General features: G+C 38.2%; 1 protein-coding gene across 2 annotated transcripts in view; it reads right to left on the bottom strand.

Annotated features, from left to right (window-relative positions):
- fbf1 (Fas binding factor 1) overlaps positions 1–15,378 on the bottom strand; it is a 40,251-nt gene that overhangs the window by 23,113 nt on the left and 1,760 nt on the right. For both annotated transcript variants that reach the window (XM_077618521.1, XM_077618520.1), the window contains exons 3-18: positions 14,609–14,752; positions 14,467–14,533; positions 11,283–11,412; positions 11,096–11,164; positions 8,934–9,083; positions 8,717–8,843; positions 7,868–8,001; positions 7,673–7,766; positions 6,829–7,284; positions 5,877–5,942; positions 5,706–5,752; positions 4,844–4,896; positions 4,740–4,775; positions 4,533–4,661; positions 524–624; positions 227–433 (exon numbers count right to left, since the gene is read on the bottom strand). In XM_077618521.1, coding sequence (XP_077474647.1) covers positions 227–433; positions 524–624; positions 4,533–4,661; positions 4,740–4,775; positions 4,844–4,896; positions 5,706–5,752; positions 5,877–5,942; positions 6,829–7,284; positions 7,673–7,766; positions 7,868–8,001; positions 8,717–8,843; positions 8,934–9,083; positions 11,096–11,164; positions 11,283–11,412; positions 14,467–14,533; positions 14,609–14,691 — 1,949 coding nt within the window. In that variant the 5' untranslated portion in view covers positions 14,692–14,752. The remainder of the gene's footprint in view (positions 1–226; positions 434–523; positions 625–4,532; positions 4,662–4,739; positions 4,776–4,843; positions 4,897–5,705; positions 5,753–5,876; positions 5,943–6,828; positions 7,285–7,672; positions 7,767–7,867; positions 8,002–8,716; positions 8,844–8,933; positions 9,084–11,095; positions 11,165–11,282; positions 11,413–14,466; positions 14,534–14,608; positions 14,753–15,378) is intronic.

The following is a 15,378-nucleotide window of genomic DNA, read 5'->3' as shown; positions in this document are numbered from 1 at the left end:
GCCACCCGGACGGCCGCATCAGGAAGCATCCCGTATGCTCGTATCTCAAATTTGTCTCTTATCTCAGGGCAAAAATTTGCTTGGAATTTTCCTCGTATCTCAAATTTCTCGTATGTTGGGACACTCGTATGTCAAGGTATTACTGTAGTATCGATTCGAGGCAACATATCCCATGTTTAAAACAGACCTTCAGCCCCCGCCTCACACATACTACAAACAGACTTACCACTGTAAATCTCGCAGTCTCTCTAAATCACGGTCTTGTTCTTGTTGAAAATGGGCCAGTTTACGCTGGTAGTGAGCCTGCAGCTCTGAACGTTCCCTCTCAGCTGCTTGTGTTAGCGCGGTCAAGCGTTCGATTAAGTCTTCTGTCTCCAGTCGCATCCGCGTCTCTCGCTGGACTGCCGATTCCTCAAGAAGTTTCACGCGTGTCCTGGAAGCAGCACACGAAATATCTGAAATATAACTGACCCTTAAGAACAGATACATGAACCAAGTTATTTTTTTATTGTGGAATTAATACTTGTGTGTATTTTCCAGGAGTTCCATGTCTTGTGTATATCTCTGCTGCATACTTGCCACCAACATCTGGCTGTGATCTCTCTCCATCTGTAGAGTCTTAGCCTTGAGAAGAACCGATAGCACTTTGAATTTATGCAACCATCAATATTGTATTCAAAAGTATTTAGAGTAACTATAGGAGGTTTGGTAATTTTTAACATTTCTCACGTTGCATTATGGAACTGTGTGGCAAGAATCACCGTATTTTACAGTAATACCTCGACATACGAGTGCCCCAACATTCGATCAATTTGAGATACAAGTAAAATTGAGCAAATATTTAGGTTGAGATATGAGACAAATTTTGATATACGAGCATACAACCAGATGTGGCCAACGAGCCACATTTTGAGAACGAGCACTGGGCGGAGCGATGCATTTTCTTCAGTGCTTTTTTCCTCCCTCTTTTAGTCAGTGCAGAATGGCGGAGCTTGCTCGCCAATACGAGAGGAGTATACTACTTCTCGTTGGTAAGTGGTCGTGCGTTATCCTATTGTGAGGACAATATATATATATATATATATATATATATATATATATATATATATATAGATATATATATAGATATATATATAGATATATATATAGATATATATATAGATATATATATAGATATATATATAGATATATATATAGATATATATATAGATATATATATAGATATATATATAGATATATATATAGATATATATATAGATATATATATAGATATATATATAGATATATATATAGATATATATATAGATATATATATAGATATATATATAGATATATATATAGATATATATATAGATATATATATAGATATATATATAGATATATATATAGATATATATATAGATATATATAGATATATATATAGATATATATATAGATATATATATAGATATATATATAGATATATATATATATAGATATATATATAGATATATATAGATATATATATAGATATATATATAGATATATATATAGATATATATATAGATATATATAGATAGATATATATATAGATAGATATATATATAGATCAGGGGTCTCAAACATGCGGCCCGCGGGCCAACTGCGGCCCGCGGGACGATAATTTGCGGCCCCCGTCTTAATATGAAAGATCAATTTTTTTTTTTTTTAAATTTTTTTATTTTTATTTTTTTTTAATTTTTTTTTTTTTTTTTTTTTTTGGTGGGCGGGACATCGGCCGGGCTGTCCAGTGCCTCGCTCACTCACTCATTCATTCCTCCAATCAGCTGGGCGGAGGAGAAGCCGTGAGGCCGATCACTCCGCTCGGCGCGCACACTCCTCCGCTGCTCTCAGCATAGAACTGAATGAGGCGCTATGATCCGTGATCCAGCCTGTGTCAGTGTCTGTAGCCATCTCCGCGATTGAAACGGAGAGCGAAAGTGCACATGCGCCACAAACCCGCGAGACTGAATGTGAAAGATCAACCCGAGACTCATTCCAAGTGGAAAAACATATTACAGAGCCCCAGAGATGTCTCTTTCAAAGCCTGCGGTGAAGAGAAAGGTCGGTGATGAGCACAGACAGTTTCAAGAAAAGTGGGGAGTGCAATATTTCTTTGTTGAACACAGGGGCACCCCGACGTGTCTCATTTACACTGAAAAAGTTGCGGTGCACAAGGAATACAATTTGAAACGTAATTGTACTACGAGACATGCTGTGGAGTACGAAAAATACCAGGGAGATGAGAGAGCCAACCAGGTTGCCAGTCTTAAAACACGTCTTCTGAGGCAACAGGATCTCTTCAAGAAGGCTACCAAAGACAGTAATGCAGCAGTCAAAGCTAGCTACGCCGTTTGTGAGTTGATTGATCCTGTGCTAAGTGATCCCAAATGGCTCATGGACTTGGCTTTTCTTGTTGATATCACACATGAGCTTAATGTACTGAACAAGAAGCTACAGGGGCAACTTGTCAGTGCTGCCTATGACAACGTGAGAGCATTCTGCACTAAACTTGTGTTATGGAAAGCCCAGCTCTCTCAGACAAACCTTTGCCATTTCCCAGCATGCAAGGCTCTTGTGGATGCAGGCACACCATTCAGTGGTGAGATGTATGTTGAGGCCATTTCGAAGCTACAGGAGGAATTTGATCACAGATTTGCAGACTTCAAGACACACAAAGCCACATTTCAAATTTTTGCGGACCCCTTCTCCTTTGATGTGCAAGATGCCCCTCCTGAACTTCAAATGGAGCTCATTGACCTGCAGTGCAACTCTGCACTCAAAGCCAAGTTCAGGGAGGTGAGTGGAGAAGCAGACAAGCTTGGGCAATTTTTGAGAGAGTTGACCCCCAGCTTCCCTGAACTTTCCCGAAGGTTCAAGCGGACCATGTGCCTTTTTGGGAGCACATACTTGTGTGAGAAGCTCTTCTCCACCTTGAACTTCAATAAGTCCAAGTACAGGTCCAGACTTACTGATGAACATCTTCAAGCTCTACTGAGGGTCTCCACTGCTTCCTCCCTCAAGCCAAATGTGACTATGTGAGAAGAAGCGCTGCCAGGTCTCTAGCAGCAAGGAGTAGGCAAAAGAAGCCGTGTTCAGAATATTTCATGTTCAATGTTCCATTCAAGTTCAGAAAGTTAAAGGTTAAAGAGCTGTTAATACAGACATTTGAAACGGAATAAAAATAATTCATTTTCTCTACTTAGCCAGCCAGTGTATATCTACTGTATGCTCATTAGTATTATTTGGTTTTATATTACTGATTGATTTATTTTTTATTCATCTTTAAGTTAATTTATTTAATTCATTATTTTTTGTTAAAAAATAAAGGTATTTGATAACGTTGGAATGTTTTATCAGTGCTTTTCTTGTGGAAATCCTGATGCGGCCCAGTCTCACCCAGACTCGGCCTCTAGCGGCCCCCAGGTAAATTGAGTTCGAGACCCCTGATATAGATAGATAGATAGATAGATAGATATAGATAGATAGATAGATAGATAGATAGATAGATAGATAGATAGATAGATAGATATAGATAGATAGATAGATAGATAGATAGATAGATAGATAGATAGATAGATAGATAGATAGATAGATAGATAGATAGATAGATAGATAGATAGATAGATAGATAGATAGATAGATAGATAGATAGATAGATAGATAGATAGATAGATAGATAGATAGATAGATAGATAGATAGATAGATAGATAGATAGATAGATAGATAGATAGATAGATAGATAGATAGATAGATAGATAGATAGATAGATAGATAGATAGATAGATAGATAGATAGATAGATAGATAGATAGATAGATAGATAGATAGATAGATAGATAGATAGATAGATAGATATATATATATATATATATATATATATATATATATATATATATATATATATATATATATATATATATATAAAATCCGGGATTAATAAAGTTATCCAATCCAATTTGTGTGCATCATTTTCGGAATATTTTGAAGGGAAGCAAACAACCCTCGATAGGTTCCTTTTAAAAACGGCAGCTGAAAGTCACGGTGGAGGCAGGGCAAATAGAGCCAACCCGGGAGAAGAAAGGTATAAAAATGTAAAACTTTGAGAAACAGTTAATGTGTTGAAGAGTATAAGGCCATCCTACTCTCATAGAGCGCTGGACGTTTTGTGAGGCTACCTTTGTTCATACTAGATTTGACTAAATATTTATTATAGTTTATGATTTGTATAAGTTCTTACAGATGTTTTTTTTTTAAATTTCATGTGCAAAGTATACAATCCACATTTAGCACTTTGTGCTTCACAGATGATATTACCCAACTTTTCTTTAAAAGAGCTTATTTAATCTTCCCCAGTCTTTAGACCTTAAACTGTTCATATATTTGATACTTCACCTACTAAATTTTGTCACGTCTCAATTCCCTGCCATTATGTTACTGATTTCTTGCCACCTAACCAACTGCATATGCAAGGAGAGTATGCCAACAAAGATCACCCTATAGAGTTTGAGTACCTGTCCCTCAAGCTGAATGATGCGTGCCTGTAAATCTTCCTCAACCCCATGGTGATGCTGCTTATTGAGGATTCGCGGGCCCCCAACATCCAAAACACTCTGGAGCCCCAATAACTGTGGTTGCATAATCTTTAGGACAGAAGCAGTAACCATGTGAGAACATTTTTTTAAATGTGCTGCATTATATATAATAAAACAAAAATGAACCTGTTGTTGGACCAACTGAGCTGAAAATGGCATCTGCTGACAGGAAAAAAGAATTTAAACACACTAAGGTAAAGAGAAATAAATCTATTATGATAAAACAATACCTGTTGCTTGAGAGCAGCTGATGTGGTTGGCATTAGGTTTGGCTGTGGGAGAACTGGGGGAAAAAACAAAATGTGAAAGAAAACATTTTAGAAGTAGACAAGTACTGTTGTCACAAAACTAAAATCAACATGTGTTTTGATTTGTTTCTAACTATTGAACATCCAATTGTACGGCTCTTGAAAAGTAAAATAAAACTCCTTCTGAAAGAAGTTAATCACTAGTATATGTCCAATCCACTTGAAATGGGAGGGTGGCAGCAAACAAATGTTTGTTCATTCAGCATCAGTGGCAGCCAACGAGTCAACAAGAAAAACAAAATTATTACCCATTTTTATTGAGAGTAGTGCAAAACCAAATAGACCCAATCAATATTCCCTCTAATTTTTTGTTTGTCTGGGCAGAAAGACAACCTCCCTGAGCATACTGAGGAACACTGCGAGCAACATCAGAAGTGCTCGCTATGGGCACGCACCAGTATCACACCTGCCATACGCAGGTGTATGTCTACTACACATAAGTGATTTAGTAATAATAAAATGTAATGATTAGTATCTATGAATGGGTGGCCCGGCGGATGAGTGGTCCGCGCGTCGGCCTCACAGCTTAAAAAAAAAGGGATTTTATTTTGTGCGCTCCATATGATTTGCTGTGCGCAGAGAAGACGAGAGTAGTGCGCAATTGCACACGCGCGCAGCTTAGAGGGAATATTGGACCCAATGTCAACAAATTACTGGCGCAAAAAAAAAATTGGATACTTTTGCAATCTAATATCATAGTCAGATAATATTTCAGTATCGCTACCTCCACAGTTCATTCATTAACACACACGTGAGGATACGGAAGATGAAATTTCAATACTACCTTGCTTTACTTTCTCTTCTCGTTTTGGGGCAGGTTGTGCAGAAAGGCTAGGGTGTCCAAGTGATGTACACAAAATAATACATATATATTTTAAAAAAGTCATTAGAGGATGATCATGTATAAAAGCAGAAATTAAGATTTATTATAATTTATTAAATGGTCAGAGCTTACCCAGCATCTTTGGAAGTTGGTAATTGTTTATTTCTCCCTCTGAAGACTTGTGATGAAACGTCCTTACTGAAAACCATACCATTTAATACTCCCATATTCCAAATCTTCTAAGTTTATACTAAGGATGTACCAATCATTTTTTTAAATTCAAGTTCAAGCTAACTGATTTTGAGGATTCGCCGATACTTCGGAAATGTATTAAGAAGTGCAAATTTTTCCTCAATTTTAAGAAAACTACAAAAGGGTTATAAGTACAGAATTAGTTTCAACAAAACAAGAACAAAAATTACAAATCCCTTTTTGCAAATCAGTTGTGCAACACAAAATAAGTTTGCAAACATTACATTTTCTTCTTTCCTAGAATTGACATTGTAACTTTTGTGAGTTTCCGATATTAAAAATTGAAGATTTTTCAGATGACAGATTGGATTCATATAATACTGTTTGATCTTGGCCTAGTGGGTTCATCTGTGATCAATGAACAGTTGTCTCTGCACAAAACATATGACTGCTTAGCTGGTGCGAGGCAGAGAGGCTGTGCGAAGAATCGAGCAGCTAGTGGCCTTTTTGAAGCTAAACTAAAGTTTGTGTGTTCAAAAATAATCGCATGTCCTGCAATAGGACTATTGCGTGTGCGCACAACGCGATGGCGATGTTCAAACAATATTGTACATGCTCATAAATCCGAATACCTTGGGATTATTTTGTTATTTCTAGTCCTTAATTTGTACGCCGCCATTGACAATTTATAGACAAAAAATACATTATAACTGTAAAGGCTGACATTGAATGATCAGGTTTCACTGCCATTGACGGCGATATAGTCCAATTTGACTGTTGTTTTTTTGTACCTGACTCTGATCCCATAAAATCCCAATTTCCAATCACGTGATCAGAGCGGGGATATCCTTAGTTTAAACATTGAAAGAGTTAGTAATCATGTCAACATTACCTAACAAGTGATTCCAGATCCACTTCTTCTCCCAGGCCTAAAATCTGCTCTTGATTGGAGATTTTGGCATCAAAATTTGATTCTGACAAAGACTTCTTTCTTCTAAGAGCTCCTGTCAACCAGTCATCATCATCGTCCTCTTCTTTCTTTTGGATTTTGGTAGGATCTAATTTCACTGATTTGGTGTCAGTCAAAGGTGAGGCATTAACTCCCACTTTAGCAGCTGATTTATTATGATCACCAATCAGAGAGGGCTTTTTCTCAAATATAGGAGAAGAAGGAGATTTTGGAGAGTCTGTAGAAGTCTTTCTCACTTTGGTGTCAACTTCAAGGTCAATTTGGTTGTCATCTGCCTTGAGACAGAGCCAGTCAGCTGGGTTGCGGGGTCGCGTGGATGTGGGGTTAACGGGAGGCTTTTTCTCCAAGGTGGAAGCACTGACACTTTCTGTAGGTAATCTTTTGTTTAACACAGTAAAAAAGGGCAATGCTTAGTTAGAGACTTGGAGTATGGCTAATCGGAAATATGCAAGCATCTAAACCTTGAATAAATTATAAGTTCAATTTCTTCCAGTTCGCAACAAAAAGAAATATGATTGACCATATGACAGTTCGTAACTCATTTACTGTCAACCCAAGTATATCTTTGGAATAAAAAACATTGTGTGGTGGTACTTAGTAAAATAAGAACTTTTAAATTAAAAATTGCCAACAACAACAGACATTCAATCGATTTGGACAAGTGAAAATTATTTAACCATATATCTCCATCAATGGCAGAGCTAATTAACATAAAGCAAACTTAATTAGAACACTTTTAAGTCAAGGCAGTCCTGTTCACACATACCTAATGGACTGCCTGAGAGAATGCTTCCCAGAAGCGTTATCTCCCACTGTAGGCTGATAGGACGCAATTGCGGGGTCATTTTCTAAAACAGCCTCTGGGAAATGGAAAAAAAGAGACATTCAATATATCTTTTTACAGACTTCATAGTATGAGTGAGGTTCAAACCAATCACTGTGAAAAACATTGATATTTTACCTTGAATATTGTAGTTCTTCTCCCGAGACAAAGGCTGTTCCTTCTTATCACCTGAGGGAGGCCAATCTAGACGTTGGGTTTTACAGTTCTCCAGAATCTCATCGAGTCTTGTACGAGCTCTTGGTGGTTGATCACTACAATATTGAGATGATGATGAATGTCCAATAGTGTGGCATTCAATGTCCAATAGTGTGGCATTCAACTCTCCCTTCTAATATGAAGTTAAATCAGTCTACCACTACTAGATGACCAATCCATTTGAAGTTGGAGGTCTGACAGGAAATTAACATTTATCCATTCACTGACAAGCGTACCACTTCAAATTGATCGGATTATCTCTATCAATGGCAGCCATTACAAAAATAGCAGATTCTTTGAGATTTTAAATATATACATATTTAGTTAATACATTAGTCTTGCGACATGCTGATAGCTGTAACATTTAATAAATATAAACTGATAATTCTACTTCTATTTCTGAATAGGCGTAAAAACATGTATTGTGGTAGTTGTAATGAGGGTAATCTTTGCGGTTTTTCATTTATCGCGGCCATGTCTGGTTTACGTTAACCGTGATAGTCGAGGGATTACTGTAGTATTAGTTTTGGCCAATAACACACAGCCAGGTATCAGGAGCCAAAAAATGGTACTGGTTCAACACTAAATTTATGTCATAAATATAAAACATGGTGCACGTATGACACAACAGGTGGCAAGAAGAAAAGAGAATCAGAGCCTTGCAAAAGGGGAATAAACAACGTTTTGAATTGTTTTTAGATTTAGTAAAAACACTTCAGCAGTATGGATGTATAGGTATACCATGAAAAACAACAAAATGAAAGTTGTCACCTTTCCTTCTTAGACCAAAGCACATTGTCTTTTTTCTTGAGATTTTCACAGTCCAAGCCAAGTTCATCAATCAAATCATCTTTTGCATCATCAAATGTAAGTTCATTTAGTGTTTTTGATGCACTAGCTGATTTAAAAAAAGGAAAAGAATAAATCAGCATGTGAGGTTTGCTATGAAAAAAAATTTCAATACAGGTTCATGACATGTAATGCTTACTTGTTTCTCTTTTTGTGACAAGTTGTGAAGGTACTAAGTTTTCAGGTTTTGTCAGATGCAAATTTGATTTGGACGGTCTTTTGTTTACATTTTGCGGCAAGCCATCCAGTAGGTCAATATAGTCATCTATATCATCCTGGTCATCAACATCTGTAGGGAAAAATAGACACAATTTTGTTCAGATGTGGCCAAAAATGTCAATTCATTCTTCTGTCCCGGCAAAGAAAAAAGCAGCAAATTAATATTAAGTCTTCATCTTCCTCTGCTTATCTGAGGTCAGGTGGCAGGGGCAGCTTCAGCAGGGAAAACCAGGCTTCCTTCTCCTTAGGGACTTTACCCAGCTCTTCTGGGAAGATCCAAAGGCGTTCCTGGGCCAGCCGTGAGACAGTCTCCGCAGCATGTCCTGGGTCGGGCCTATGGCTTCCTCTCGACGGGATGTTCCCGGAACACCTCACCAGGGAGGCATTTAGGAGGAATCCCTATCAGATGCCCGAGGCAACTCATCTGGCTCCTCTCGTTTCGGAGGAGCAGCTGTATTCTGAGCCCCTCCCGGATGACCGAGCTTCTCACCTTATCTCTAAGGGAGAGTTTGGAAAACCTCATTTGGAAACTCTGGAAACTCATTTCCGCCGCTTGTATCCAGGATCCTGTTCTTAGGTCACAAACCAATCATCAATCATAGTTGAGGGTAGGAACGTAGATCGACCAGTAAATAGAGAGCTTTCCCTTTCGTCTCAGCTCTTTCGTCACCACGACGGACTGATGCAGAGTCAGTAACACTGCAGATGCAACTCCATTCTCCTCTTACTCGTGAACAAGACCCCAAGATATTTAAACTCCTCCAAATCGTTCCAGTGAGAATTAGAGATCGCAGCCTGATGAAGCCAAAAGAAGTACATCTGTAAAAAGCAGTGATGCAATATGGAGGCCACTAGAACCGGACCCCTAAGGCTGCATCTAGATATTCTCTCCACGAACAGAATCGTTGACATAGAGCACCCTTGGCAAAGTCCAACTCTCACTGGAAATGGATCAGACTAACTGCCAGCTACGCAAATCAGACTTTGACATCGGTCATAGAGGGACCCCGCCCCATGTATCAGGAGTTCTGGTACCCCATACTCCCGGCGTACCCCCCCAGACGCCTTCTCCAAGTCCAAAAGCCATATGAAGAGTGGTTGGCCGAACAACCAAGAGATAGGAGAATCTGCATCAGTCTCCAGGCTCTGCTTCCTCATGGGAAGGCATGTCGATGGAAGTGAGGTCTCCAAAGTATTTGGCCCACCAATTCACAACATTCCCGAAATGTAGGTCATCAGCAACCCATCCCCAGTAAACACCAGCTTCATGGTGCACTGCTTTCCCCTCCTGAGACATCTGTTGGTGGGCAAAAATGTCCTCAAAGCCATCCGAAAATGGTTCTCCATGGCCTCACCGAACTCCTCGAACGCCCGTGTTTTTGCTTCAGAGTCCAGCAGAGCTGCTTGCTGAGCCACCAGGCGCTCGCCATCGTGATGTCTCATCAATCTTTTACTTCCTATAGTCTTGTCTGCCTATCGGCAACTCTCCTGTGGTTTCGGTTATATGGCCAATCACATGATCATTTTCTGAGGATCGAATCAGAAAAGATCGGGTCCTGAGATTCTATTATTTTATTATTTTTTAAGGACTATATTGCAATAAAAAAAGATGTACTACAAGGATATTGCCAGCCAGAAAAAGGTCAAGCTGTCTTAGGAAGCTAATAGTATCTTATAGATAGCCTTATGCAAGAGTGGTCATGTCTGCAGGATGGAAATGTTTTTTCATGTAATTTTTCTTTCTGTTAAGTTGTCAGAAAGACAGTGAATTGGCATATCTTCAAAATCGTGCGACTCACACTTAAACTCGGTGCAAAATTATATGATCAGAACAACACTTCGATGTCGAGGTGAGATCTTTAGCCCGAGCCCGAACCCAACCCGAAATTCGGGTTGTGCCGAAAGTGTCAAACATTACTTCGGTTCCGGTTCGGCCAGACCGGGCTTCTCTCTCGCTGAAAAAAAAGTATAGTAAAACGATGTGTGGTCTCTCTTGCTGGCTTTTTAAAAATAAATATATGTTTATAAAAATGTATACTAAAACGATGTGTGTCAGAGGAATTGGGCAAATGAAAAGCTTACCAGAGAAGCTGAACTTCTTCTTAGTTGCAACAGATGGATTTTTCTTCTTCCCTTCAATTGCGGCTTCATCTACGTGTTGGGTAAAACAAAGCTCTTAATGTTGGATAAGTCCTTCGATAAATAAATAAACTGCTTTATCATAATAATAATAATAATACTAATAATAATAAGGAAACTGCTATATTACCTTCTTCCCTTAATTTTATACCACTTGCAAAATCTGGTCCTGGCAAAAAACCCTTATTGCCATTCTGGTTTGTTTCCACGGCTGTGGAATTAATTGGTTTTTTTAATGATGCATTCAGATCATTTGGGCCCTGCACAATAGTCGAGTAGAATTAGCAGATACACGGAGTGGACAAGGCAGAAAAAAACACCTCTCTGCAGGGTTTCTGTTGCAAAAATTAAAGGTACAAGTGGTCATTCAGTAATCCAAATAGGTTCGTACCCCGTATACCTGATCGATTTGATGTAAAACTTGAGTGCAAATCTGTCCAATATGACCCAATTAAAAAGTAAAAAAATCTATAAGGCTCTAAGCCTGCTAAAGCAGTGAAAAAAATCGCATATTTACAGGTCATCAGGCCTGTTGTGATAACACATTTTAGTGGGTGACATATTGTCTTATAAAGTATTGCCGATGTGCGAAAATACTCTCTAAAGTGATGTGCTAATGCAAGGCTCCTATTGGTGTGTTTGGGACTCAGCTCTCTCACCAACAGATTCCATCCAGGTCACAAAATCCTCGCTCCAAACGTCAATACATTTCTAATATCTGTTATTTTATTTTTAAATTGATTCTTGTTTTACAATCTCGCTACACTACTGGGCTCTCATTGGCTGTCCCACAACAACCACTATGAATGTTTCAAGATTATCTTATGTACATTTGACCGCCGTTCGTCGTCACGAAGTTCTTACAGTGTTTTTTGTTGTTGAGTTTCTCAAAGTGTGGATAAGCCAGCTTCTGTTTTTTATCATCATGCCTCCCAAGAAAATTACCAGTGCGAATGAAAAGTGGGCAACGAGGACATTGACGAGTTGGTCGAGGGGCACAAAAACGAACTGTCAACGAAGGAGCTGAATGAACTAGAGCAGTGGTTCTTAACCTGGGTTCTATCGAACCCTAGGGGTTCGGTGAGTCGGTCTCAGGGGTTCGGTGGAGCCTCTGCCACGGATCTCAAGACACATCGACTCATCATGTCTATTCACGATAACATGCCCCGCTTGACCATCACTGGCTGCAGATGATCTCATGACATTGCTTGGAAAATCAGTGCTGCGGGGAATTTATATACAGACGCTCCCCTACTTACGAACATACGACTTACGAACAACGGTACATACGAACATGTCTGCAAGTTGCGTTTATGTCGAAAAATGGTCGTAAGTTCGATTTTGTATTTTTTTCCGAGTAGTGCTTCTTTCCGCCGCTAATACGCCTGGCGCTGTGAGGGCTCAGCTCACCCAGCATCTACCTTCTCCGTTGCAATGCGGAAGTGCGTGAACGTATCTCCAGTGCGCAAAGAACCTTTTTAATTTGTATCATTAAATATCTCGTGCATCCATTATTGAATATGGTTGGTAAAAAGCGAAAGGCTTCTATTGAAGGAGTTGCAAGGAAGAGGCAAGCCATTTCATTTGAAACGAGTGGCAATAATAACGAAGCTTGATGCGCGTGAGAGTGGTGAGCGTTTCACGGGCATACGACTTGAATCGTTCGACCGTCAGTACCATTTATAAACAGAAAGATCGAGCAGCAGGACCCAAATATTGAACGTTGCACAAAGTTTGCAAATCAATTGAATGATGCCATACAGTGCTACCGCATCATTTATGATGGAAAAAAAGAAGAAAACTGCAATTGCGGCCAGTTTCTAATACATAAATCTCTCTCTCTCTCTCTCTCTATACAGTACTGTACATATTCTCTCCATTTTATTAAATGTTTTTTTCAGTACAAACCAATGTGTGTTACTTATACAAGCCTTAAACATACAAATGCAATACTTATATAGGCCTTAAACATAAATTATAATACAAAATATAGCACTGAATCAACTTACAAACAAATTCAACTTATGAACAATCGCTCGGAACCTAACTCGTTCGTAAGTAGGGGAGCGTCTGTATCTTGAATTTGAAAAAAAAATATATATATATTACAAAAGTAGGATTCGGTGAATGTTCATATAAAACTAGTGGGTTTCGGCAAATGCGCATATGAAACTGATGGGGTTGGGTAGCTCCAACAAGGTGGAGAACCACTGAAGTAGAGCTAATGCAACACTTGGCGAAACAAGAGGAATATAACAAGAAGTCGGACGAGAAGGAAGCAGCGAGCATTCCAACAGCAAAAAAATCAAAGAAATGTCTGAGAAGTTTCGCAAACTTTGTTTTCGTAAAAAACAGATCCAGAAAGTGTTCATGAGTCGTGAGATGGCCCATTATGACGACGTTTGTCTGTTGCATTATAGAAACATTATTAAAAGTCGTCAAAGGCAATCGTCTTTGGATAGTTTTTTCAAAACGCCTGTCAACGAGCACTGCAGAAGGGAAACTTAAATCCAAACAGGTGAGAACCAGTAGCGAGAAATAAAATGGGTGAAAAATTACATTCCAAAGAAATCGTAAACGTTAAGATTAGTTGTTGATTAATGTTGTTGTTATAATTCTTAATTTTGTGTTTATTAGGTGTGCTCGTGCCCGTGTGCTCTCTCTCTGTTGCCTACCGTTAGCTTCCACCTGCGTTTCAACAAAGATCGATTTTGCATGCTTGTTATTCATTTTAAGACATTAATAAATCACTTTCTTACCATTTTCTTTCACTTTTCTGTGTTTCTTACATCTTTCCTACAAAATTGGGACACTTAGACCAATTTTAAAGGGTTAAGTTGGTAGTTCTTTGAGGACCGTCAATTTTTTTTGAGAATTTACATATAAAGTACTGCTCTACTTACAAAATGTTCAAGTCACGAAAAAAGTTCTGGAACCAATTAATTTCGTAAATAGAGGTACAACTGTATATAAATCTTAGACTGGCTGAAGGAAAGCGCTGATACTTTCTCTCACTGAACCTACACTTATCAGTGAAAGGTAATACCTAATATCAGCAGAGATCCTGTAAATTGTGTTTTTCAGTATCTCTGGAATCTGATATACTTGGGAGAAAATGCAACCTGAGTGAGTTGGGTTTTTTTAATTTCATGATCTACTTCTGATCAGAGCAACTATTGAACACACAAAGGTTAATTATAAAAAGGTAGAATTAAAATGGTTTTCCCAGGGGTCCTAAAGCACGTCCAAATAAACCCAAATTTCCAACAGCAGCCACCATGCAGAGGTCCACATTATTACAACCATTAACATACCTCAATAGCTTCTTCATCCAGGTCTGCATCATCAAGCATACTTAAAATATTGTCTATGTCAAATGACCTGGAGGGTGTGAAAAAAAAGTGTTCATACAAAAAAATTAGTATCATTGCTTGTGTATTTTATGGTCAAACATACCGATCTTGCGATCCACCACGTCCCGATTTCCTTCCTACTGGCTGTTCTGGTGAATACATAGTCAAAATATAATTTATAAACATGTAATTTACTTACTGTTTGCATCAAAAGAGCTGTCAAGGATACCTCCATCACGGAACGAGCCTTGGTAGAATCAAAGAGATCATATTTTTGTCATATTTGAGGATGCCCTATATATACTATTAACAAAAACAAATAAAATGGATCATTCACAATAGACACATGGATTATTAGATCTATACATATGTGGTGAGCAGGGGTCTTGCAATATAACAATATGGTGAAGTACTATGATGATACTTTGTATGGCTATATGTTATCTATATGATCTTGCCAATTGAAATTTTAAAAAGATGTTCCTGTTTAACAATCAAACAGAATTCAAACGAAAGTTTCCACTAAACCGAGCTTTTCCAGCAGAAAAGCGTCTATTTTAATTTATCGCCTGCCATTGACAGTGCTAGCCATTTTACTTATTTTGAAATAAACAACTCCCCGTCAAAATGAATTTGCACTCAAAAACACGAGTATTCAAAGGCAGTCCTCCAAGTTTAAATGGATTGGACATCTAACAACAACGTGGAGTATAATGAGTTAAGAAAAACACTTGTTTTGAATTTTGAAATAATATAGTGATGCTGTACATATTTCAAGGAATGTTGCAATGAAATAATTTCAGTCTGTGAGCAAAACCAAAGTTTTAGGCAAAACAAGACAAAATATAAGCAGTTTATTTTTCCATTATGAAA

Source organism: Stigmatopora argus, chromosome 14 (assembly GCF_051989625.1).
Source record: "Stigmatopora argus isolate UIUO_Sarg chromosome 14, RoL_Sarg_1.0, whole genome shotgun sequence".
Taxonomy (NCBI): Eukaryota; Metazoa; Chordata; class Actinopteri; order Syngnathiformes; family Syngnathidae; genus Stigmatopora; species Stigmatopora argus.
This window is presented reverse-complemented; position numbering and strand designations above follow the sequence as displayed.